General features: G+C 38.0%; 1 protein-coding gene and 1 long non-coding RNA gene across 2 annotated transcripts in view; one reads left to right on the top strand and one right to left on the bottom strand.

Annotated features, from left to right (window-relative positions):
- The window catches only part of LOC138172645 (uncharacterized), a 237,588-nt gene that overhangs the window by 128,353 nt on the left and 85,301 nt on the right, over positions 1-23,934 (bottom strand). The gene's annotated exons all lie outside the window — the stretch shown is intronic.
- ATP6V0E1 (ATPase H+ transporting V0 subunit e1) overlaps positions 1-23,934 on the top strand; it is a 43,426-nt gene that overhangs the window by 12,882 nt on the left and 6,610 nt on the right. Inside the window, exon 3 of the mRNA XM_069102356.1 lies at positions 18,067-18,196. Within this exon, the coding sequence (XP_068958457.1) occupies positions 18,067-18,160 (94 nt within the window). The 3' untranslated portion in view covers positions 18,161-18,196. The remainder of the gene's footprint in view (positions 1-18,066; positions 18,197-23,934) is intronic.

The raw sequence follows: 23,934 nt of genomic DNA, 5'->3' as shown, positions 1-23,934 counted from the left end.
CACCTAGCCGCCCCTGAAATACTTCTGAAGACAACAAATCACAGATAAAGATGAGGCAGCTCTTGGTTCTATATTCTCTTGTTGTGACTTGGACATGGATTATTGCTTATGTGCTATCTGGTCAGTCATTTGCTTGCTTGTTTTGGTGAAGTTCTTACACGTTACTGCTGCTACTATATTTTAGTTCTATACAAGTCTTGTCTAAGTAGGAACCATGGAGTTTAATTTCCTTTGGAACTTTAGGTTAAGATCCTGTTAGAATCTACTTCACTTTGCCTTCCAAACAATTTAAATCATCTACAGAACTGCTTATGTTTATTTGGAGATATAGGGGCCTTTTCGGGGGTAACTTAGGGAAGCTTGAGGAATGGCATAGATGGCACGTTAGTTAGAACTCTGAGCTCTTTTCATCTTTGAGGGCAGAAAAAGAACAGACAGTACAGCGCAGGAGAAAGATCACACGTGATTTGGACCTAGAGGACTCTTGAGTTTGAAGCCCAGCACTTAGTAGCTGTGTGACCCAGTGCCAGCTGTATGAAAGAAACTCCCATTTCACCTGTAAAATGAGGGGATTGATACCTGATGCCCCCTTCCAGCTCTAACTCTGTGATCACGAGCCTATGAAATGAACTACAATAGGAAGAATTTGGAGAAGTTTGTTATACATCGAACTAAAAGGAGAGATTTTCGTTAGTCTGGAATAGTGTAGGTGGTCTTGCCTAAAGGCTATGGACTGACCTCTTTTCCAGTTCTGTGATTCTAAATGGAGCCTTTTTCTGATTATAATACTTCATCTCCTGCTTTGCAAATATTCCCTTCTTGTTCTTGTAATCTGTAAGGTAGCCTTTTCTTTTTAAAATGGAAACCATCTAGCCAAGCTTGTACTACTGATCCTTGACTAGCCCTGATGAAATATTTCTTTCTTCCCTCTACTCCAAAAGAGAGGAATCTCTCTTGTACTTGGGTTAATCAATCCCTTTATATACTTTTTCTTTTTAGGGCTAATATGGGCAAGATGTGAAGAGTACTTCGGATTTAAGTGAAAATTTTATCTAATGGGGCTTAGATTGTGGGATGCACCAGATAACAGCACTAAGAAGTAAAGGGGTGGCACTGAATTTGGTGCCATTGGACCTGTGTTCAGATTCTGCCTTTACGATCCTAAGCAGGTCACTTACTGTCTTTAGGCCTAATTTTCTTCCTGTGTAAAATTGAAGGGGTTGGATAAAATCTTTCAGGTTCTTTCTAGCTTTAAATTCTATAAACTGGCTGTGTATTAGATCATTTTTTACTTCCCAGAAAGTGTTCCCACATGCCCTCCTAGAAAAGGGAGTGCCAGCCCTAGTACCATCTTCACATGAAAAGAGCAGCACAGAGTCTCTACTGCAGACTTCAATGTTACTGAAGTAGCTCATCTTTCAGGGTGTAAGGAAGGAAGTGGGCTTTTTTCCCTTTCAAAAAATAGCCTTTGTTTTATTGAATCTTGGCTTTACTTGAGTTTATGACATCAAGCTCTGTCCTCATTTATAAAACGATGAGGCTGTGCTAGCTGAACCCGTAAGGACCCTTCCAACTCTAGATTCCTGGGATCCTCTTTAAGTGAGCATTTACTTGAAAAATATGAGAGTCAAATTCCAAAATATATTTTAAATACACTTAACTGGCAAGGGATGTGGCATTGGATATATTTTGAAAATCAAAGACATTTAGCATTTTGTTCCAGTGATTCTTAAGTCTTAAAGAGAATTTATTTGGATTAAAATATCTGAATTTGCGAAAGACTTTGGATTTGCTAAATAAAGGACTGTTTTGAAATGCAGCTTTTTTCTGTTTTCGGTAACTGGGCTGTTTGAGGAAATGACAAATCTTTCTAGCTTGTGTTAGTTTGGGTTATAAAACAAGGGCATTTAACTTGTTTGAGCTACAGAAATCAGGATCTACACAAGTACAGTCCTCTTTCTGTTAATGGTTTAGCAAGTCTAAAAAATAACCTTGCGTATTTTAAGGCTACTATCAACTCATTAGTTTTATTAACATTTAAAAGATTGCTTTAATCCCTCAAAATTAAATAATGTTAGTTATTATGAATTTAAACCTACTTTGTCATGTGTTAACTTCATAAATTTTCATTTTCCCTGTAAGAAGCTGAGCTTAAGGATTAAGCCATAAATAGTGATCTTATATTATGAATATGCAATTGCTTCTTGGAAAATATGAAATAGGTCCTCTGTGGATTATTTCCAACCTACTCTGTCTGTATCTTGTTTGTACATAGTTGTTTGCACATTGTTTCCTATGTTAGAATATGAACTCCTTGAGAGCAGGGACCAGCTTTCCTTGTATTTCCAGCATTTAGCGCAGAGCCTAGCACTTAGTAAGCATTTCATAAATACTTGTTGTTGACTGGTTATCATTTCTCTGTTGGTAATTCTTATCACGGATTCTTTTGTCTAGTTCCTTATTAACTCCTGCAACACATTATGAATTGTAAACCACTGAAGCTCAACATATCTCTGATCTCATCGGTTTAGCAACTCCCTCCAGTTTGTGATCCAGTTCACAAACCAACTATCTTACGCAAATGCTTTTGTTACATCCCATAAGACTTCTACAAGGAGTCTACTCAGTGTACTGCAGGCTAGATATTCAATACTAGTGGATCACACAAGCTGTCTACTGATTTTCCCTCTTTCTTGCTACATTATGGGCTCATCTTTTTTTCTAATCATATATTTTTTTGATGACGTGCTATGCACTTCTTTATAATGTAAAGTAACCTGCTCACTCTCATTGATATTTTCCTTTGTTGTCCTTTGAGGTAACCTTTAACTTTATTTCTTTGGAGGGTGTAGAATTCCCTGATGTACAGCCATACAGCATAACCAGAAGAATAGTAATGCTTAATGTTAATAGGTTTTTACTTTTAGCTTGTGATCATTCCCAAAGGCAAACCAGCCAACTCTCTTTTTTTCTCTTCAGCTCGAGGCCCAAATCACCGTTCATGTGCTATGTCTATCCAAGATGTGTACTCTAATAGACTAGTTCTATAGGTAATCCAGCTGTACTTCATAGTCTAGACAATAGCCATCTTTCACTTGTGGATAATTCTGTGGATAGTTGGGTTCAGCAGTGAGTTAGTTTCCTGGGAACAGGGACTATTTGGTGCTTAGCACAATGCCTGGCACATAGTAGATACTTAATAATGCTTAATGATTGAACTCATTTAATTACAGATCTCATTTAAGAGGCTCTGCTGTGTTCTAAGTCTTGTTACCAGTAGTATGTTGGCAAAAGCAATTAGCATTTTATGGACATCACCATCTACAGGAAATCTCTCTTCAAAGTAGACTTTCTAGGATATAGTTCATTACTACGGGAAAGACCATAAATGAACATGTGCCCCTGTTTTCTTCATAAGCAAAAGGTCATTGAACTAAGTTATCGCTTTTATTATATCTTTCAGGGAATCTTGTATGATTTTGATGTGTAAACAAGGGGAACCTTGGTGGTCTTTTTGCAGTCTAAAATAAGAAGTGCAGTGGGATTTTGTTTTCCCTGAACATTTCAGTGAATTGGGTGGATGTAAATGTATGACTTATCACATGGTATTTTTTGCAGAAGCCAGCCTGTTTAGTCATGAGTGTCTTCAGTGTATGTGTAATCTTAGGAAAAATGTATATATATAGGAAAGTAGGCATGTGTTAGTAGTTATTGATATTATGTTAACCCTTTTGGGTAAAATTTGGATTTTATCTTTGGCATATTTCCTATATGAGAATTGATTCTTCAAAATTGCACTTCTAGCACATATCTTCTCTTTGTATTCTTAGTCTAGTCCTGCTGCTTTTTTCCCATTGTTTTCCTCTCTTGACATAGCTATTTCTTCATATATCACATTAAGACCTGATATTCGAATGTGTTGGTTCCATTGTCATTGATGAAGAAAAGAATTTTTATAGTAATAACTACAGATCTTTTCCATTTTTTTTTTCTTCTGTCCATTTTTATCCTTTAATGCCTTCAGGATAACTTTGCTCAGTTGGCCATACTTTAAGTTTGCTTTTTCCTTCACGGTTTCTGTTTTATGAGGCTGCTTGCACCATCTTCCTCTATGACATTTAAGAATGAATTTCTATTCTAAACAAGTTATTTTAGCTGTTTTATCTCTACTTGATTAGAAGATGAACTCTTGCTGAGGCAGTTCTAGGCTTTTTTTGTCTTCTAGCTGTGACAGTTTATTTACAAACATCTTTAGGAGGTGGTTGTAATAGGTGTGTTGATTCCTTCTTTCATCTGTTTTCTGTCTACATTATCATCTTGATTAAGTAGCTCAATCTGGCATTGCCCCGTCTGATTTTAATTCTTCCACTTTGGTAATGATTTAAAAAAAATTTTTATTCTGACAAGTCTGTGTTTTGGTTGTTCAGACACAGCTGATTTCAGAAATGAGTACCACATTAGTAACCCAGAGTTTTCTTTCTGTTAAAATAGAATCAATTTCAGGTTTTTTTTTTTGATAATATTTGGTACCTGCTAAGTCCTGTTTCCCAACTCTTTACTCTGAGAAATCATTCATATTATATATGAGAATTCTTCATAGTCTACAGACTGTTGAGCCTCTCTTCTCATTCCTGAATCATATTTCCCAACATATTTTTTGTTTTTACCTATGCCCACTTTTTAAATTGAAATCAAGGAATATTAAAGTAAATGTAATTCGAGGTGTCCCATCACATTCTTCATAGACATTCTCAGTCTCTTTATCTTCTGTAATAAGATGTTGCTATATATGCCAAAATTATTTTCATGGTGATATTTTTGCAAATGCTTATCTCGAAAATAAACTTCCTCATTTTGTTGGAGGCCTAGGGGGACTATGGGTATAGAATATTGCGTAAGCTATTATGTGTAGTTGATATGTCACTTGGTTTTTCTGACAGATTATTTTAAAAATGTGTTTTGAGAGAAGTCTTGATAAGTAAAGGTTTGGGGAGGAGTAAGTTTAGAAATGAATGTCGTATAAAAACAAGGTATCAATACAACTTGTTTCAGAATGCATCTCTTGAGCACTCCAGTCTAAGATGATCACATATCCCATTAAATAATGTTTCTTGTTGCCTTTGGATGCAGAATAAAACCCAAACTTCCAGCTCCTTTATTTGCTTTAATACAGTCCTTTCGTTTAGCTGCCACCCAATTTTCTCTTCCAGTTTTAGTTATAGGAAGGATGTCAAGCTTGATGCAGTTAAATTCCTTAAAATTGTACGTCCATTCAGTTACTTTGCAAGGACCCCATGTTTAAAGTACCAGTGGCTAAGGTAATTTTATGGATAGCTTAAAGACTATGATTTCTTAGCACCCTCTACCCATTTTTCTGCTACCCTTGTTGCAGAAATTGTAGGGTCAACATAGCACTGAGAACATTACTTATTTTTCTTCATTTCTTGTGCTACTCTAATCAGCTTTTTGATGATGAGCATATTCTTAATTAACTAAATTAGTTCTGAGAAATCAGATGTAGTCTATTCCTTGAACCCTTTTCAGCCTGGTAGAACCTGGCAAAGCTTGTGTTGTTAGATTTTTAAGGACCCTCTGAGGGTCAACTCAGCCCCAGACTAGTAAGCACTAGTTTCTAGGATTTAGGTTTGGGGTTGTTACCCCAGTGAGAATGTCTGGAATGTTAAGTCAGCATTGGGAGGAGTCATTTTCCCTGAGCAAATAACTTGTGCCTCGCACTTAATAAACAAATCTGGTTTTAATTTTTTTAGCCTATTTTCCATCTCAATGATAAATCCATCAGTCAAGAAGCATTTATAGTTTTTACTTACGTGCCCGATATTGTTCTAAGCACTGGGGACACAAAGAAAGGCAAAGACACAAAAAGAGGCCTTGCCCTCCAGGGGCTTATCACACCCGTGGAGAACAGCGCCCAAATCAATAAGCACATACAAGGTAAGTAGAGAGACTAGGAGGAAGGTTCACCTGAATGGGGGTTGGGGGAAGAACTGGGGGGGGGGGGGGGGAGGGGGGTTTTTTTTTTTTTCAAAAGGTAGCATTTAAGCTGTGTCTGAAAAGAAGGCAGGGATGTCAAGAGGTGAAGAGTATTTCAGGCACCGGACATCCGGTCTAAAAGCGTAGAGACGGAATGTCTTATGCAAAGAACAGTAAGTGGGACAGTGCTGATACTCTGGATTGTAGACTCTGTAGAGGAAGGTATATTGAAAGAAGACTGGAAAGATAGGAAGGGGCTATGTTGTGAAGAGCCACCATAAATACCAAGCATAGGACTTTATATTTAATCCTGTAGGTAATAGAGAGTCATTGGCATTTGTTGAAGATGGGTATGACATGTCAGACCTGCATTTTAGGAAAATCACTTTGCCTGCTGTGTCTACCCATTCCAATCTCTGCCTACTGTCTCTACTCACCCTCCTGTCTTAGGAGACATCCAGTTCAAAATGTTTAAAAAGCACTTGAAAATAATTAAGATTTTTTAGAAAATTGGGGTCTAGTAAATTTTTTGTTTGTTCTTTTTGATTCTCAAAGCTAATAGAAGGAAATTGAAATTTATATTTATAAAGCAGGTTTTACTTGATGGTCAAGATGTAGGGTGGATAATGGGAGGAAGTTTTGAATTTCTATAGATAGCTTAAAAGGCAAGTCTTCAGCTCTTTTTTTTTTTGGAGGGGGGAAGGGAAGGCAGTTGGGGTTAAGTGACTTGCCTAAGGTCACATGGCTAGTAAGTGTCTGAGGCTGGATTTGAACTCAGGTCCTCCTGACTCCAGGGCTGGTACTCTATTCACTGGCCATCTAGCCACCCCAAGTCTTCAACTCTTACATACTTGAGAGAGAGAGAGAGAGAGAGAGTGAGTGTGTGTGTGTGTGTGTACACGAACGTGCACGCAAGAAAAGTTTCTGGATGATTTTTCAAGATCTTTATTTTTTTATACTTTCCCATGTCCACTGTAGATGTTACATTGCAGTGATGGTGTTTAATAATGCTAAATAAAGATATGATTTGATCTTTGGTTATATTATCTTAGCTGAATATTTTATAAGAAACAAGACTTAATGAGAGGGTAAATGCCATAGACTTCCAAAGGATAAGAACACTACTGGAGAGATTTCAGGAAGCATTCATCTCCTTTGAACAAAGGGCAGCATTTTGACAAGCTGTAGCAGTGAGGCAGGCGTCATAAGCCAAGAAACAGAATGAACAAGAAGCACCTGTGATTGGTAGAGAGGGCTCTGAGAAGCGCAGGCTAATGAGGTCACGGAGCCAGTGAAGCAGCTCGGCTTGGCTGGAGCAGAGGGGCTGCAGTGGGCACGTGTAAAGGAAATAGTAAAAAAAAAATAGGAAATTGGTGTAAGTAGCTTGGGTTTTATTCAGTAGGTAATGGTTGGTGAGCAAATGGATGAGGATCACTGGGATGTTTTGAAGAAGGTTATTGTGGCAGCGGTATGGAGAGAAGAATAAGCTGGGGAGGTCAGTTCAGAATCTGCTAAAATAGTATAGGCCAGTACTCCCCAATTAAAAAAAAATTGAGTGTATGCCCCTAATGTAGATTTATTTACAAAATATATACATACATATAATACTGTATTAATAATTATATGCATCATAAATTTACACAGAATTGAAATTTTTAAAGGATGGTATAAATATGAAATATTTCATTTGAGGGGTAAGCTAGAGAGCAATGGAATTTATTGAGTAGGGAAGCAACATGGTCAGACTAATACTTTAGGGCAGGGGTGGCGAACTTGTGGCCTTTTAGATCCTCAAGTGCAGCCTTTTGACTGAATCCATTGCCACATGTTGCCATTGCTGCTTTAGGAGAACCACTCTGACAGTTATATGTAGGAGGAATTGGAGGGGCTTGAGGTGCAGGAAACCAGTGGGGAGATTCCTGCAGTAGTCCAGGAAAGACAAAGGAGGGCGTCAGCTAGGGTGGTGGCTCTGGCAATAGAAAGGAGACTGGTGCAAGAAATGAGTGGTAGGAGCAGGGAAGTTTGGCGATTGGTTTGCTGTATTGGCTGAGGGAGAGTGAGAGGCAAGGGAATGAGGAGTCAAATATGAGACCGAGCTTCTGAACTAGAAGGATAGTGGCAGGAATCAATAAATTTGGAAGAGGGGTTGATTTGGGGGAAACAAAAATGTAAGGGCAACTACTCTCTGCCACAAACCATTAATTCCTGCTTACCCTCTGCAGCTCACTCTGTTCCTTCCTGAGCAGGTAGGGATCTAGCCTGTCACGCCCCCTGGAGGGCAAAGACTAGCCTAGAGGGTGTCATCCTCTCACCCCAGGGTGGTCTGGAGATCTGGGAGTGGCTGTCCATGACAAGAGGAGGTAGGCCCTGCAGACTTGTACTTGTGCTGCCTCCCCGAGAACGAGTGGAAGTTGGGAGCTTGCACACCAGGGAAGAGAATGGAGGGTGGAGATGGGGCACACTGGGCGAAAGGGTGGGCCTAGTTGTTTCGGAGTCATGTCCCACAATTATCCTGCCCGTTTCATTACTTTCTAGTTAATGATACACCTCTTAGGGTGAGGCCGGGTGAGGAGCCTGTGACCTCGAGGCTACATGTGGTCCTTTTGGTTGTCAAGTGGGGTCCTTTGACAGAATCCAGACTTCATAAAACAAAGGGACTTGTTCTGTAAAGTTTTGATTCAAAGGGCCACGCTTGAGGACCTAGAGGGCCACATGTGACCTTGAGGTGGCAGGTTCTCCACCCCTGGGTTAGGCTAGAGCTCCCCTGGCCCCAACTTTAGAGACCACTGGTTTAGGTGATAGGTAATAAGGATTTGAGTGAAAGTGAGGACAATGGATAATAAAATGAAGGGAAATTTTGTTTTCAGGATTTAGCAACTGATTTGATAATGAAAAAGAAAAAAGGAAGAAGTCAAAGATGACTCCAGTGTCTGGAATCAGTCCCTGTTCTTTACTTATAGGGTCACTTCCAGTCTGCACTATTGCAGTAGCCTCCAGTCCCTCTTCTGCACAGCTGCTGAAATAATCTCCCTGAAGTGCTGGTCAGATCGCGTCACCCCCACCCAGCTCATCTTCAGTGGGTCCTTCTTGCCTCTGGGAAAAAATACCAACTCTTCAGCTTTGGCATGTAAAACTGTCACAATCTGGTTCTAGCTCACCTTTCCAGAATAAAGTCACATAACTCCCTTTTACACACTATCTATTATATGGCCAAACAGCCTGCTTGCTGTTTCCAAAACATGACATTACCTCTCCCACTTCTGTACCTTTGTGTGGGTTCTTCCACTAGCCTGTCATTAACTCCCCCTTCACCTTTTACCTCTTAGAATTCTTGGCTTCCTTCAAGGCTTAACTTACATGCCACTTATTCCAGTATTCCTTTTCTTATCTGCTTAGTTTTTAATGTTCTTTCCTACATCAAATACTTTTGTACTTGTATCCCTCCAAGCAGAGTGTAAGCTTCTTGAAGGCAAAGACTGTTTATCATTTTGTCTTTGTGTCCCCAGCCCCTAACACAGTGCTTTTATATAGCAGTTAAGAGTCTAAACAAATGCTTTTTGAATGAATAAATCCATTCAGCAAATATTTATTATGTAGCAAATATTAGCAACTGTTACATATGTGTGCCAGGCACAAAATCCAGGGAGGCAGCAGTGCTACAAAGCCAAAAGTGAAACAGCTCTTACCCTCAAAGAGCCCTCGTTCTAGTGAAAAAGACTACGTGTTCTGTGAGTTCATACAGAACACACTCAGCATGGATGCAAGGAAGTTTGGGGAGAACATCAACAGCTGGCTTCATGTAGAAGATGATACTTGTACTGAGTTTTGAAGGAAACCAAAGATTAGGTGGAGAGCCAATGTGAAGACAGAAAGTTAAATGATTAAGTTCCAAACTGGTAAGTACCAGCGATAAGAGCTGTAGGAGTTTAAAAAAATGGGCCAATTCTCCTGAGATAAAATGAGACTTGAAATGGACACAGAAGAAGAATGAATAGGCATATACAAGGTGTCCCAAAAGTCTTACGACAGTTTTGATCAACTAAACTTGAAACTGCCATCAGATGTTTGGGATGCCTGGTAGAGGCAGAGGGTATAAAAAATAAACAGAATGACAGTGGGAAGACTTGTCCATACTGAGTGGAGAGTTTGAAAGATTAAGTAGAAAAGGTAAGGCTATTTCAGGAAGGGATTTGAAGGTCATCAAATACAGAGCTTGGATGTTTTTTCCTGTAAATGATCAGGAGGAGCCTGATCAAAGTTGACAAGGTTAAGGATGAGGGATTTGTTGGTGATGGTTTCCTACATAGTAGGCTATAAACTTCTCCATTGGTACTGCACTTAGGACATTGATGTATTGATGATTGGTGTGAGCTCATTCACACCCCATTAATACCACATTAAAGATGATTGATTGGTTGGGTAATGGTATATGGAGGTATTTGATAGGAGTCCTGGCTAACATAGCATATCCAGACTTCTATAGGGCCTTTAAATGGGAGAGAATAAACACCGATCTGAGAGAACAGTGTGTGAAGAGCCAAGAGATAACAAATAAAAGAAGCTGTGGGTGTTCAAATGCAGTTCTCGGGAGAGGAAGCCTCCCCTAGCATTTCAAGGCTTAAATCAGGTAGCCCCAGGAAAGCAAGAACTACATAGCCTCATGGAGGGAAGGCAGTGACTGCAAACACTGGCAGAACACTGGAGGAGTTTCAGGACCTGGTAGGAAAACGAGCCCTAAGGTGGAGGAAGAAGTGCACACCCTGCCCTTTTGTACTAAACAGGTCCAGGGTGAGGGAGAGTTACTTTGTTGGGATCCTCAGTGCTTTTCTTTTTTGGGGGGAGGTGGGGGGAAGGGACAGTAGGTGAGAAAAGGGTTCAGCCACAATCAGTTGCTTAGGACTCATTTATCAAGTCCTAACTATGTGTCAGTCACTGCTGTAAGTGCTAGGGATACAGACTCCAAAGCAGAACTGTTCATACACTTAAGGAGCACTTATATTATAAAGGGGAGACAGTATGTGCATATGTAAATATGTATGATTGATACATACACACAACACACATACACGAAATAGAAACAAAGTAAACTTAGAAAGCACTAGCAACGGGGCGGGGGGGGGGCAGCAAAAGCCTTCTGCAGAAGGGGGCATGGGAACTCATTCTTGAAGGAAATCAGGAATTCCAAGAGCCAGAGCTGTTGAGGAAAAGTATTTCAGGCATAGGGACAGCCACTCCAGAGGCACGGAGACAGACATGCTGCATAGCATAGTGGGAGTGTAAAATACACGGAGGGAAGTCACGTATTAGAAAACCACAGAGGTAGGAAGGGAGCAGGTTGTAAAGAGCTTTCGGAATCAGACAAGTTTCTTTTTTATCCTAGAGCTAAGAGAGAACCTCTGGAGTTCACTGGGTAGGAGAGTGACATGACAGGTGTGGTGTTTAAGGACAATCACTTTGGCTATGTCGGACTCACCAGAGAGGGAAAGAGTTGTCTTCTTGACTTTTTATGGACTTAGGAGCAAATACTAAATGTTTTTAATTTCCTGTCAAGTAAAATAAAGCCCATTCTGGACAGTGGAAATCATGTTAGATTTAGAGTCAAAAGCCTTGTAGCCAAATCCAGACTCTCCTGTTTATTGTGTATGTCGCTTGGGTATTTCTTTTAACTAAACCTCTCTGGGCCTCAGTTGTTTATCTGTCAAATGAAAGCAGTTGGGCTAGATGATCTAGCACAGGGGTAGGGAACCTGCTGCCTCAAGGCCACAGGTGGCCCTCTAGGTCCTCAAGTGTGACCCTTTGACTGAATCCAAACTTCAGAACAAATCCTCTTAATAAAAGGATTTATTCTGTAAAACTTGGACTCTGTGAAAAGGTCACACTGAAGGTCCTAGAAGGCCACATGTGACTTCGAGGCCTCAAATTCCCCACTCCTGGTCTAGGAGGTCTCTTCCAGCTCTAAACTTATTATGAACCCCAAACTTTGGTTCTGAGCCACAGGTTTTATATATAAGCTCCGTGAAGGCAAGGGCAGTTTTGTTTTTCTTTCTAACTTTATACCTTTTACAGTTCCTTGGACATTGTAGAGACCTAATATGTGTTAAATTGAATAGACATTGAGGAAACATTGGATGGTTCTTGAGCTGGGAAATGATCCTGTAGATAAGATTATTCTGGCAGGTGGATTATAAGGTAGAAGAAATTGGAGGCAGGAAGACCTGTTCCTATTAGGAAATTGTTGCCATAGACCCGGTGTGAGATAATAAATGGTGACCAGCCTGGGAAGGGGATATAATAGTACTATGCCGTATCCTACATATTTTTTGAATTCCTGTTTTTGCCATTATGCCATAGAGTAGACCTTTGGCAACTCTTCCTTTGCCTTTGTGCTTCCCTTCTCCCCTCCTCCCCTCTTGTTTTTTGTTATTTTTCTGAAGATTTTTTATATGTTTGCTTTTGTGGTCATTTCTCCAGATGTAGACTAATTACTGAACTTCATAATATTTCATGGAGTTGTTATGACTTTTAGATGTTTCATTCATACTTAATTATAAGAATGCACAATTATTTTGAAATGAATCAACTTTTAAATAATACCCTCTTATAATAATATCTCTTCTCTGCAAAAAGCATTGTCAAATAGAGATATCACCTACCTCATCCTTTGGATTCCAGTAAAATTATAAATGAGGATTTATTTTGCAAGTTTTTCCTCATTCCAGAGAACTGAAATAGATTTTGAGTGCTGTCTAGGGTAAATGATTCTTATTGTTTGTTTATAAATAAAAATAAAACACAATGTAAAGATAATTTAGTCTGTCTTTTAGTTTAGATGTTCTTTGAAAGGCAGACTAAACAAAGACTCTAAGCAATAATTTCTGAAAATCAACTTCATGAAAATATTCAGTTTACATATTGTATTATTTTCCATATTGGATTTGTCCCGTGAAGAATTTTAAACAATTCCTAAGTAACCCAGATTGGGTTTAAGAACTCATTTTTCATACCAAGCTACAAATTCAAGTTGTCATTTTCTTCTCCCCAGGGATTTAAATATTTTGAAACTCAAGTGATCAAAAACTGTCTTAAACCTCATTCTGAATTTAAATCCAAGTTTGGCATGCCTCTTTAAACTCCTTGCAGTTTGTATTCATTTAACAAAAAAATTTTTTGTTAGTACCTGCTGTTTACAAGGGGGAGTGCATTGCCTGTCTCTTGAGTTAAGTATTCCTAAGCCCCAAGGAGAAGTATACAAAGAGAACTAAGACGGGGTCTCTGCTTTTGAGCCCTTGTCCATGCAAAGCTCTTGGACGTGGTCTTGCCAGGGCTCTCTCTTCCCTCAGTTCTCCTTTTCATTTTATAGACAAGTGGGAGAGATAAGATATATGTACAAATAATTATAACCAAAAAAAAAAACCCCTCTTTAAAAGAATTACAAATAAAAATGCTGAGAGAATTTTTGCCTAACAGGTGATAATGCAGGGCTTTATTATTATATGTGTGATACCAGGTGAGGAATACTTAAGCCTCAAAGTTGATGTTGAACACGTAGCAGAGGTGCATATAATTTTATTGCTGCCTATAAAATCGTGATATTTTTCAGTCTTTTATTTACTCTCTGCACATTCAGAACCTTCCCTTTTCCTCTTTCCTAAACAGCCTGTCACCCACAGCCCTCAGTATAACTGATGTTGTCAGATACTGGTTTGCAGAGGTTTCTGGACAATAGAGAGAGTGGTACATCATGTTAAAATGGGTAATCACAGTGAAACTGAAGGGATCCTGGGATTTAGAGCTAGAAGAGATCCTGGAGATCATTTATTCCAACCCCTTTAATTTATAGGTGAGGAAGTTGAGGCCCAGAGAAGTAAACTGAACTTCCCTAAGTTATATAATTAGAAAACAGAACTGGGCTGTGAAGCTGTAACTTCTGACTCCAAACGCACTGCTTGTTCCAGTATTCCAGTCAGCCTCTTAAATTACGTAATAATTTCACGCAGTTATTTCTTTGCAAAATAGATCACAGAGAGACCTACAGATCTGTTGTGGTTTGTTTGGAGGTCATCTTTGACAGACTACTACCAAGTAGGATAAAAGAGAAGACTGTTGGAGGATTTTGAAGAGAATAAGCAAGTGATAAAACCTGCATTAGTCTACTTCAAAGTTTCCTCCTTGACTTGAATACATTTTTAGTAACTTTTAGGAGAAAGCACATGGGAATCAGAGAATTTGGATCTTTCCTCCAGTGAGACAATGGAAGAATTGTAATATAAAGTTCTACTGTGTCTGTGGGGACCATTCCCATTTCATAGAAGACACCACTGCTTAGGTCCAGGCTGAAGGAAAGATAAACTCCCTCCCATTGGAGAAGTCAGACTTTGGCCTATTTTTTTAGTTAGTGTATAAGAAATTTGTTACTAGTTTAGCACTTAGAATTGTGCCTACCCTTCTTTCCTGTGTTCTCACTTTTGAAATTAGTAGAAAATGATGAAGGCAGATGGGGAAGAAAGTAAAAATCACTTCACATGAAACAACATTGTAATTCAGGTAGACTTTCTCTATGAACGTTAAGGATCTCTTCTGGCTGCCGCAGGTTTCCTGTGAATATTCTTGAGCCCAAGTCAAGTTCTTTTGACTCCAGGGCTGCCTTAGTTGAAATAAGCTCAGATCCTCAGTAACTGGGCTAGAGTTCAGGTTATAGAGACATGTGGAATGATTTAGCCAAATGTTAAGGGTACATTTAGTTCTTTTCGTACACATGAAGTAATAGACTCACTACTGGAATATGATCTCTCCTCCTCCACCCACTTCCATCAATTCAAAGTGGAATTTTTTTCCTTTCAGTTCTTCTGTGTGTTTATCAGCTTCAAAGTGAAATTTTGAGTCAGGCTCAAATCAAAAGGGTAGACATAGGGCTCAGCTGGTTGGAAATTTTTAATGAACTTGCCTGGAATGTATCTTGAGGGATTTACTTGAATTTTTTTTTTAAATAAGTATTTTTGCTTAGAATAGAGACTTTTTTTTTTAAGTATGTAATTAGTGGCTTTTGTCTGTCAACAGGGACCCAGGAGTCAATAGAATATCTTTCTGAGAAGTATCATGGTTCAGGGGAAAGAGCATAGGACTTAGAGTCAGAGCACCTTGGTTTGAATCCCTACCTTGCTATTTGCTACCTGCATGATGTTGGACAAGTCTTAACCTTTCTGGGCTTCAGTTTCTTCTGTAAAATGAGAGAAGATGACCTCTAAGATCCTTTCCAGCTCTAGATCTATCTTTTTGGATATTGACATATATCTAACCCCTACATAAGACTTGCGAATATATGCATACAGTTGTTTTCTCTTTGATACATTCTCCTATGGTAAACTGGATCATTTCAGCTTGCAAATATGTTAATAGATTGATCAGAAAAGAAATATTTTTAGTACTCATTCCTGCTGGGGGAGGGGGAGCTGGGGACTAGGTGTAAATCTAATAAATACTTGCTTTAATATTTCTAAATAGGATCTTTCTCTCCTTGGAAAAAACATTTTCTTCTAAAAGTAGATGCAGCCATTTTGGAGTTGCCTGGCCTGCACTGCCTGTGGTTGGGGAATCCCTGATCTGTGTGGAATTTTCCATGCCTCTTAGCTCTGCAACATGTTAGTGATAGCTTAAGTAAAAAGCTTTTTCTAATAATACAGGCCTGTCTCTCCTCTGCTTGTTCTCTCTTTCTCTTCTCTTAGCATTCAGTACATTCAGTAGATGCTAAAAATCTAGCTACGTACTCGATATTTTGTTTGTCAGAAGGCCAAATCCATCTCATCAACATAAACTTTTATTTAAAAAAAAAAGTCAGCATAAGTTATCTATTGAATGATTTCCCCGGGTGCCTTATTTCTTGCCACAAAACCTTACTCTTTGTATGTGTATTTGGGGGTGTGATAGGGGTAGAATTGTTTTATTTAGTTTTGTTTCTGTCTCAGGGTACCGGTTTCTGATGTTGCAGATGGATTTAGCTTCTTCAGCAGCTTTACAAACGATGATTATAATTTGTTTGTTGACCCTTGGATTTTGGGTTTTTTATACTGATAATTCTATGATCAGAAAAGTTATTATGAAAATAATAGCTAACATTTATATAGTACTTCTTCAGAGCACTTTATATACATCATCCCATTTGTCCAAAATGATAGCAAATTGCAATAAAAGGAGCCTAACTGGACAACTCCTTTTGGGGTTTGGCCTTGTCTAGAAAATTTTCCCCTTATTCAGGAATTGAGTGTCATATACCAGTTTGGAAGAAGTCAGCACAGCTATTTTATGTACCCTGGTTTCTACCCAAACTGAGATGTTGAGTTTTTTGTTTTGTTTTTTAGCAATATTTTGGAAAGGGGAAGGATCAAAGAAGAAATATGACTACTGCTCAGGGTAGATGTCTTTACGATAAAGGAAAAGAGACAAGGCAGAACCCTGAACCTTTTGTTTTGCTTCTATTTTCTTACTAAAGTGATTAATATTTGGATTAGAAAAGACAGAACAAGAATGATGAAGAGAGTTAAAGTAAAGTTGGAGATAAGACTGCACTAGCTGTGCTTAATAAGTCCCAAGTCACAGGCCCATAAGACTTATATCCCGTGGTGTGCCGAAAGAGTTAGTAGATGTGATTTCTGTGCCACTGTCAGTTGGCAGATTATGAAAGATTATGAAGAATGAGAAAAGGGCTAGAGTATAAAGAGAATGTTGTTCAGATTTTCCAAAAAAGGGAGAAGAATAGCATCTACAAACTATATAGGTCAGTAATCTTAACTTCTATTCCTGGCAAAATTTGGCATTTGTTATTTATGAGATATTTTGTGAAAATATTTAGAAAAGAAAGCAGTGATCGCTAGAACCCAACATGGCTTCTTCAAGCAAGTCATGCCAGAATTGAGTTGAATTCTCTCTTTTAGACTAGCCAGTTAAAGTATTGGTATAATTTAACCAGAGTTCATCAAAGTATCTGACAAGGTCTCTTTCTATCCTGTGGACAAAGCAAACATACCAGCTAGATGATTGCACCATTGGAGTTTTGGGAGCTGAACAGATGGCAGAAACCAAAGAGTTAATGGAAAAAATGGATGAGGATGAGGTCAAAATATGAAACAAAACTTCTAATGGAATGTGTCAGGGATCTGTTCTTGACTCTGTACTGTTTAGGATTGCTATCAGGGACTGATAAAGACTTGTCAAGCTTATCAAATCTAAAGATGACACAAAGCTGGTAGGGATAATTTAGATGCTAGTTAACACGAGCATAGATGGAATCTAAAACAATCTCAGCTGGCTAAAACGTTGGACAAAATCTAATAAAATGAAATTTAAAAAAATAAATGTGAAGTCTTTTGTTTGTGAAATTGATTTTTTTGAAGTATGAGATAAGGGAAGCACACTTACTTAAAAACATCTGGGCTTTTTGGTGAACTGCAAGCCCAGTAGTGTGACATGGTAACCAACAAGTAAATGGAATCATAGGCTGCATTAGAGCCTTAATTCCAAAGCAATTAATTATCCAAACAAAAATAATCCAAAGATTATTTTTCTGCAGTGCTCAACACTGGTTGGACCACATTGGGAGAATTGTATTCTCCAGTCCCCACACTTTAGGAAGGATATTGACAGACTGAAAGACATCTAGAGAAATGTAAACAGGTGAAGATGAACTGACGAATTTGGGACATTTTGTCTGAAGAATACTTCAGGGAGTCTATAATATTTGTGGGAGGACATAAGATTTTTAGAGAAGGAAGAAGTTGAGACATTTGCTCCCAAATGAAGAGGTACTATATGAAACTGTCTAGTGCCAAAAATCCTTAACAGGGAAGAAGAAAAATCCTTTTTACCATAATTAGAATGTATGTTCCTCAGTTTAGTGTTCTGGATTAAGTCTAGCTTGAAGGCTGTTGATGATTTGTCAGAGAAACGCTTTATTTGCCCTTATATGGTATTAAGTTATGTGTTTGGTATCACAGCCTTGTACCTGCAAGTGGTCACGGTTCTAATACAATTTTAATTTTTCCTCCCTCTTTCCAATACCCTTTCCCACCCACCATTTTGCAGTTGGCTGATTGCTATTCTGGCCCAGCTCAACCCTCTCTTTGGACCTCAGTTAAGAAATGACACCATCTGGTATCTCAAGTATCACTGGCCTTAAAGAAAAGGATGATCTGTATGATTCTGTGTCATCTAGGTAAGTATAAATGGGGCCTTTCACATGAGTGTTGCTGGATCTGTGATTAGGGACAGCTTTTGAAGGCCTCTTGAATACATACAGATGTGTCCCAATTTAAAACTGATCTGGATTAAACAGACAGATTTGGAAGTGAATGAATCACTATAGGATTTTCTTCAGTGTCAGTGAATTTACAAAAACTTGATATTATTCAGCACAATTCACTAGTTTAGTCCATCTGCACCTGCTTTGGGACAGCACTCACTAGTTCATTAGTATCATATAGTATTCATTAGTGCCACATTGATGAACATTATCAAATTATTTAGTAATGTGTTCAATATCATCCTTTTGGTCATTGTTAATAAAGTACACTACATTACTTAAAAAGTGTGTAGAGTTTAAGGACATTACAAGCCAAGTCATGACTGTAGGAAAATGCTAAAGACTCTCTTTTTTTTTTTTCCCTTTTTGGAGGGCAATTAGGGTTGTGACTTGCCCAAGGTCACATGGCTAGTTTTTTGTGTGTGTGTATGTGTGTGTGTGTGAAGTGTCTGAGACTGGATCCGAACCCAGGTCCTCCTCACTCCAGGGCTGGTGTTCTATTCACTGCACCACCTAGCCACCCCCTAAAGACCCTTAAATGAGGCATCATCCAAGGGTTCTTTGAAGTTCACTTTTCCCTGGGTGCTTCTTTGAAATTATTTTGGCATTTGAGAGGGAAAAGCCTGTGGAACATATAGATGTATGTAAATTGAATCATGTGTACTTGATTAAATGTATATGTAAAGTTTTCCAAGTTGAATGTGCCAGAAAGTGAGAACTTGTTTCACACTGGAAAAAGGAAAATAATATTCATTTATTTGAAGAAAAAGAAGAATACTTCACCTTTTTCAGCCACTCTCTTTATTTGTAGATGAGATCAGTCATTAGTCTAGGCAGAGCAGTTTTCTTTTGTAGCTAAGCCTTAAATCTGCCTCACAGAATTTTGTGAAATAACTTTCTCCAGATTTTTCATTTTCCATTCTTGTGGTCAGTGGATATTGAGAGCCAGTCATAGAAGTCTCTGTGATTTATACATGGTGTAGTGGAGAGACCCTGGGAGTTGGGCGTTTTAGTTGTTCTTCTGCCACCAATTATTGGTTGAACCATGGGCAAGTTATCTTATTTCTTAGTTTTTTCACATATAAATTTGTTTAGACTACTTCATCTCTTGTGTTCCTTTTAGCTCTAAAGTTTTCCCTCCAAAAATTGTCATTTTCCTTTTTTTGTCATATTTGTCAGTCTGGTAGGTGAGAGGTAGCACCAGAATTGTTTTAATTTTAATTATATGTTGTTAGTGAAATGGACCATGTTTTTATTCTTAGGTTGGATTTCTTCTCTTTAGAATTGCCTCTCATATACTTTGACCATTTATCTCTTGGGGAATGGCTCTTATATTATATTTGAATCCTTTATTTATCTTGGGTATCAGACCCTTATCAGAGAAACTTTGTCCAAAGTTTTTTTCCCTTTCTAATTTCAACTACATTGATTTTGCATGTTTGTTTGTTTTGCTTTTTGTATTTTAATCAGAAGTATCCATTTTATCCCCTGTGAGTCCTTCCTTGTTTGGTCAAGTACTTTTCCCCTATTTATAATTGTGAAAAGAATCTTTTCTACTCCTTTGTTTATGATGTTGCTTTTATGTTTATGTACTGTATCAGTTTGGTGCTTATTGTGTTGTATATGGTGTGAGGTATTTGTCTAAACCTAATTTCTGTAAGACTGCTTTACAGTTTTCTCAGCACTCATTGTGAGTGGGTCTTTATTCCAGTAGTTGGAGTCTTTCGGTTTCATTGACATTATACTACTATATTAGTTTGTTTCTGAGTTGTGAATCTAATCTGTTTTTAATGTTCTAATTTTTTTTTGCCAGAACCAGTTTTAATGTTTATTGCTTTGTAGTATATAGTTTGAGATGGGGTACTGCTAGGTGCTTTTTCTTCTCACTTTTTAAAAAAATATATATTTTAATTTTCATACTATTTATAAAAACTAAAAAAAGAAAAAAACCAGAAACTTATTATTAGGAAAGACCCTGAACCAAATATTTGTTCCAAAGCCAGAACCACCCCCAAAGCTTACAGTATAAATATGTTTTAAAAAGCAAGTTCTAGGAGTGACCCTTAGGAAAATATACATTCAGTCTTAATACTATACCTTTCTACAGATATATCTAACCTACAGCCTCACTTTTTTTCATTATTACTAAGGATTCCTAACCTTTTGCCACTTCAGTTGAATTTTATCTTAGCTTTATTTTTGAAAATTTTTTTTCTAGCACTAATAACCTTTTGGTAGCTTGATATAGCACCAAATCTGTTAAATTAATTTAGGAAATATGGTCATTTTTTAATTATATCAATATGACCCTTTTTAAGATAGGTAGTAATAGGACAAAGTAATATGTAAATTGTCTTTTGGACTGTGGTCCAGATTGTTTTTTTCCAACCAGGAAGGATTCCTTCTCCATACTTATTGAGCACTTAAACACACATAGCAGGTTTCTTATGTGTTTTATTTTTAAAAAATAATTATTTTAAGGGGGCGGCTAGGTGATACAGTGAACAGAGCACTGGCCCTGGAATCAGGAGGACCTGAGTTCAAATCCGGCCTCAGATGCTTAACATAAAAGCTGTGTGACCTTGGACAAGTCACTTAACCCCAATTGCCCTACCTTCCCCTCTCCAAAAAAAAAAAAAGCAAAAAAATAATTATTATTATTATTTTAAGAGACCAAATTTGGAAAGTAGGAGGTGTAAGCCAGAACCTAGTGTTCACTTGAGTACGCTGGGGAACAATCATGGATGCTTTAGAACTATTCAATTTCATCAACATAAAAAATAGTCTCCTATATGCTTTCTGGCTTATCTTGTTGTTAATCACCTTAATTACTTTGATTTTCTTTCACTTACTGAAAGAATTGAACCACAGTAGTTAAATGATAGGAGAAATTGTAGCTTATTTCATTCATTGGTTAGCAGTCTTACACGGATACTCCAGAGTATATTACATGAGGAGTGTTGTTTCTCTATGTTTAATTTCTTTGTTCTGAGTCCACAATCTTGAAATCCAAACAGAAATCCATCACAGAGAATTTGCCATTAGAGGTAGAATAATAACGATCTGAGGAATGAACATCGAGAGTAGCACCATTAGTAAACCTATGTTCCTATTTAATGTACTTGCTGCTATAAGAAAGGGGTTTTTTTTTTGTTTTTTTTTTTTTTTTGTTTTTTGTTTTTCCATATAGGAATGTTAATAGTTCAACTTTGGCCAGGTGGCTCAGCGAGCAAGAGCACCGGCTCCAGTGCCGGGACGACCCAGATCAAATCTGGGCCCAGACACTCAGCACCACACCCAGAAACAACAACTGGCCATGCAACCCCGAACAAGCCACTCAACCCTGATTGCTTCAAAAAAAAAAAATAGTTCAACTTTGATAAGTTCCTTATGATTTCTTTTCCCTGTTTACCTTCTCATGCTTCTCTTGCTTCTTGTATCTGAATGTCAAATTTTCTATTCAACTCTGGTTTTTTCAGCAAGAATGCTTGAAAGTCCTCTATTCCACTGAATGACCATATTTTCCCCTGAAACATGATACTCAGTTTTGCTGGGTAGGTGACTCTTGGTTTTAATCCCAGCTCCCTTGACCTCCGGAATATCACATTCCAGGCCCTTCAATCCCTCAGTGTAGAAGCTGCCAGATCCTGGGTTATCCTGATTGTGTTTCCACAATATTCAAATTTTTTCTTCCTGGCTGCTTGTAATATTCTCTCCTTAATCTGGGAATTCTGGAACCTGGCTAAAATATTCCTAGGAGTTTTCTTTTTGGGATCTTTTTCAGGAGGTGATCGGTGGATTCTTTCAACCTCTATTTTGCCCTCTGGTTCTAAAACATTTTTTTTTTAATCAAACTTAAATCCAGACCAGCTTGGTTATGGTTCCCTCATTTTGATACAAGACATAGGCATTTGACTCTACTGTCCTTCATTCAAATGAATTCAAAATCAAATACCAATTGCATACTTCTCCTTTACCACCTGAACTTTCCTGCCATAATAATCATGCTGTTCCCCCACTCCAGTCCATTAAGAGAGTTCTGCCTGGGAGATACCATTAGCAGAAGCACCTTCAAACCAAATTTCTAATTAGAATTTTGCCACTGATTTAGTCTATAGCCTCCAGATTGGATATTTCCTATATCAAATTCTTTTTTTCACCTCTAATTATGCCATCTGCCAAGACAAAAATCCCTTTCACCTCCTGTTTATATCATATGCTCATCCCAATCCCACTTAGTCCTTCCCCTTAAAACCCCCACTGTGTTAAAAAAAAATTCTTCTTCATTCTAGATCTCTTTGACAGTCTTTTCTGCCTTCTGCGCCTTGTGGAAACATGACTTTTTCCTGAAGACATCACATCCTCTCTAGCACAGACCCATTCTTTCTCTCATGCTCTTCCCTCCACTTCTAATTCCTGGTGATTTTTCTACTAGTATCATTAAGCAGTCTCTCCTTTGTAGTTGATTCTATTCCTCACTGCCACCCTGTCCAGAACCTAATTGCAGACGGCATCCAACATCTAGATATTTTGCCTTTTTTTTCCCCAAGGAATTCAGTACTTGCCTTAGAGTTTTCTCCACCCAGTTGCCTATCTTCATTAGGCAGGGACTTCAGTATTTATGTTGATGTCTCTTCAAATACTTTGGCCTCCCAGTTCATCAGACTCGTCAGTTCCATATCTCTACTGTAGCAACCCACAAGTGTAGTATTACCTTGGAGCTCAGCATTACCCCAGATTGTTCCACTTCCATGGTATTTTTTTAAAAAAGTAATTATTTGTTTCCATCTTTAAATACCCCTTTTTTATTTCATTTATTTATTTTTGCTTTTTGGAGGGCAGTTGGGGTTAAGTGACTTGCCTGAGGTCACATGGCTAGTTTTTTTGTGTTAAGTGTCTGAGGCCTGATTTGAACTCAGGTTCTCCTGACTCCAGGGCTGGTGCTCTATTCACTGCACCACCTAGCTGCCCCTAAATAACCCTTTTTTATTAGACGATGAACAAAAAAAACATGATTTGGCACAATTATGTTAGTTTATTTTTTTTTTTTTGGACACACATACAAAATACCCTGCAGTCCAAAAAAAAAATACACTGCAAAATTGAAATAACCCACATTTTATTGAAAATCAAGACTGCACTCCCCCAAAAGAAGTACCTTATGTTGCTAAATATACATCTAAATTCAAGTTTAACAAAGTTCCCTTTGAAATACTACAACTGGGGCGGCTAGGTGGCACGGTGAATAGAGCACCAGCCCTGGAGTCAGGAGGACCTGAGTTCAAATGTGACCTCAGAAACTTAACACACAAAGTAGCCGTGTGACCTTGGGCAAGTCACTTAACCCCAATTGCCCTCCAAAAAGCAAAAAAAAAAAACTACTACAAGTATTACAATTTAGAAACAAAAATTACATCATTAATCATAAGGATAAATGCAAATATTTTACATTAAAATTTCATCCACTAAGCCTAGAAAGATCATGAAAACATCAGCAGCAAAGAACTAGAAAATCTTTTAAGTGTTAACAAGATATTTCCTTAAAATTTCACAAGGAAAAAACATTGTAGTTGAAACTATTTATACATGCCCTCAGATTCTGCTTTCTTAATATGAAAGTAGAGTTTTTGTTTTACTGATGAGCATGAACA

This window comes from Petaurus breviceps, unplaced genomic scaffold (assembly GCF_028583685.1).
Source record: "Petaurus breviceps papuanus isolate PSGF00001 unplaced genomic scaffold, PetGlider_PUasm1.0 551, whole genome shotgun sequence".
NCBI lineage: Eukaryota > Metazoa > Chordata > Mammalia > Diprotodontia > Petauridae > Petaurus > Petaurus breviceps.
The sequence above is the reverse complement of the archived record's forward strand: the minus strand, read 5'-3'. Positions and strand labels throughout refer to the sequence as shown.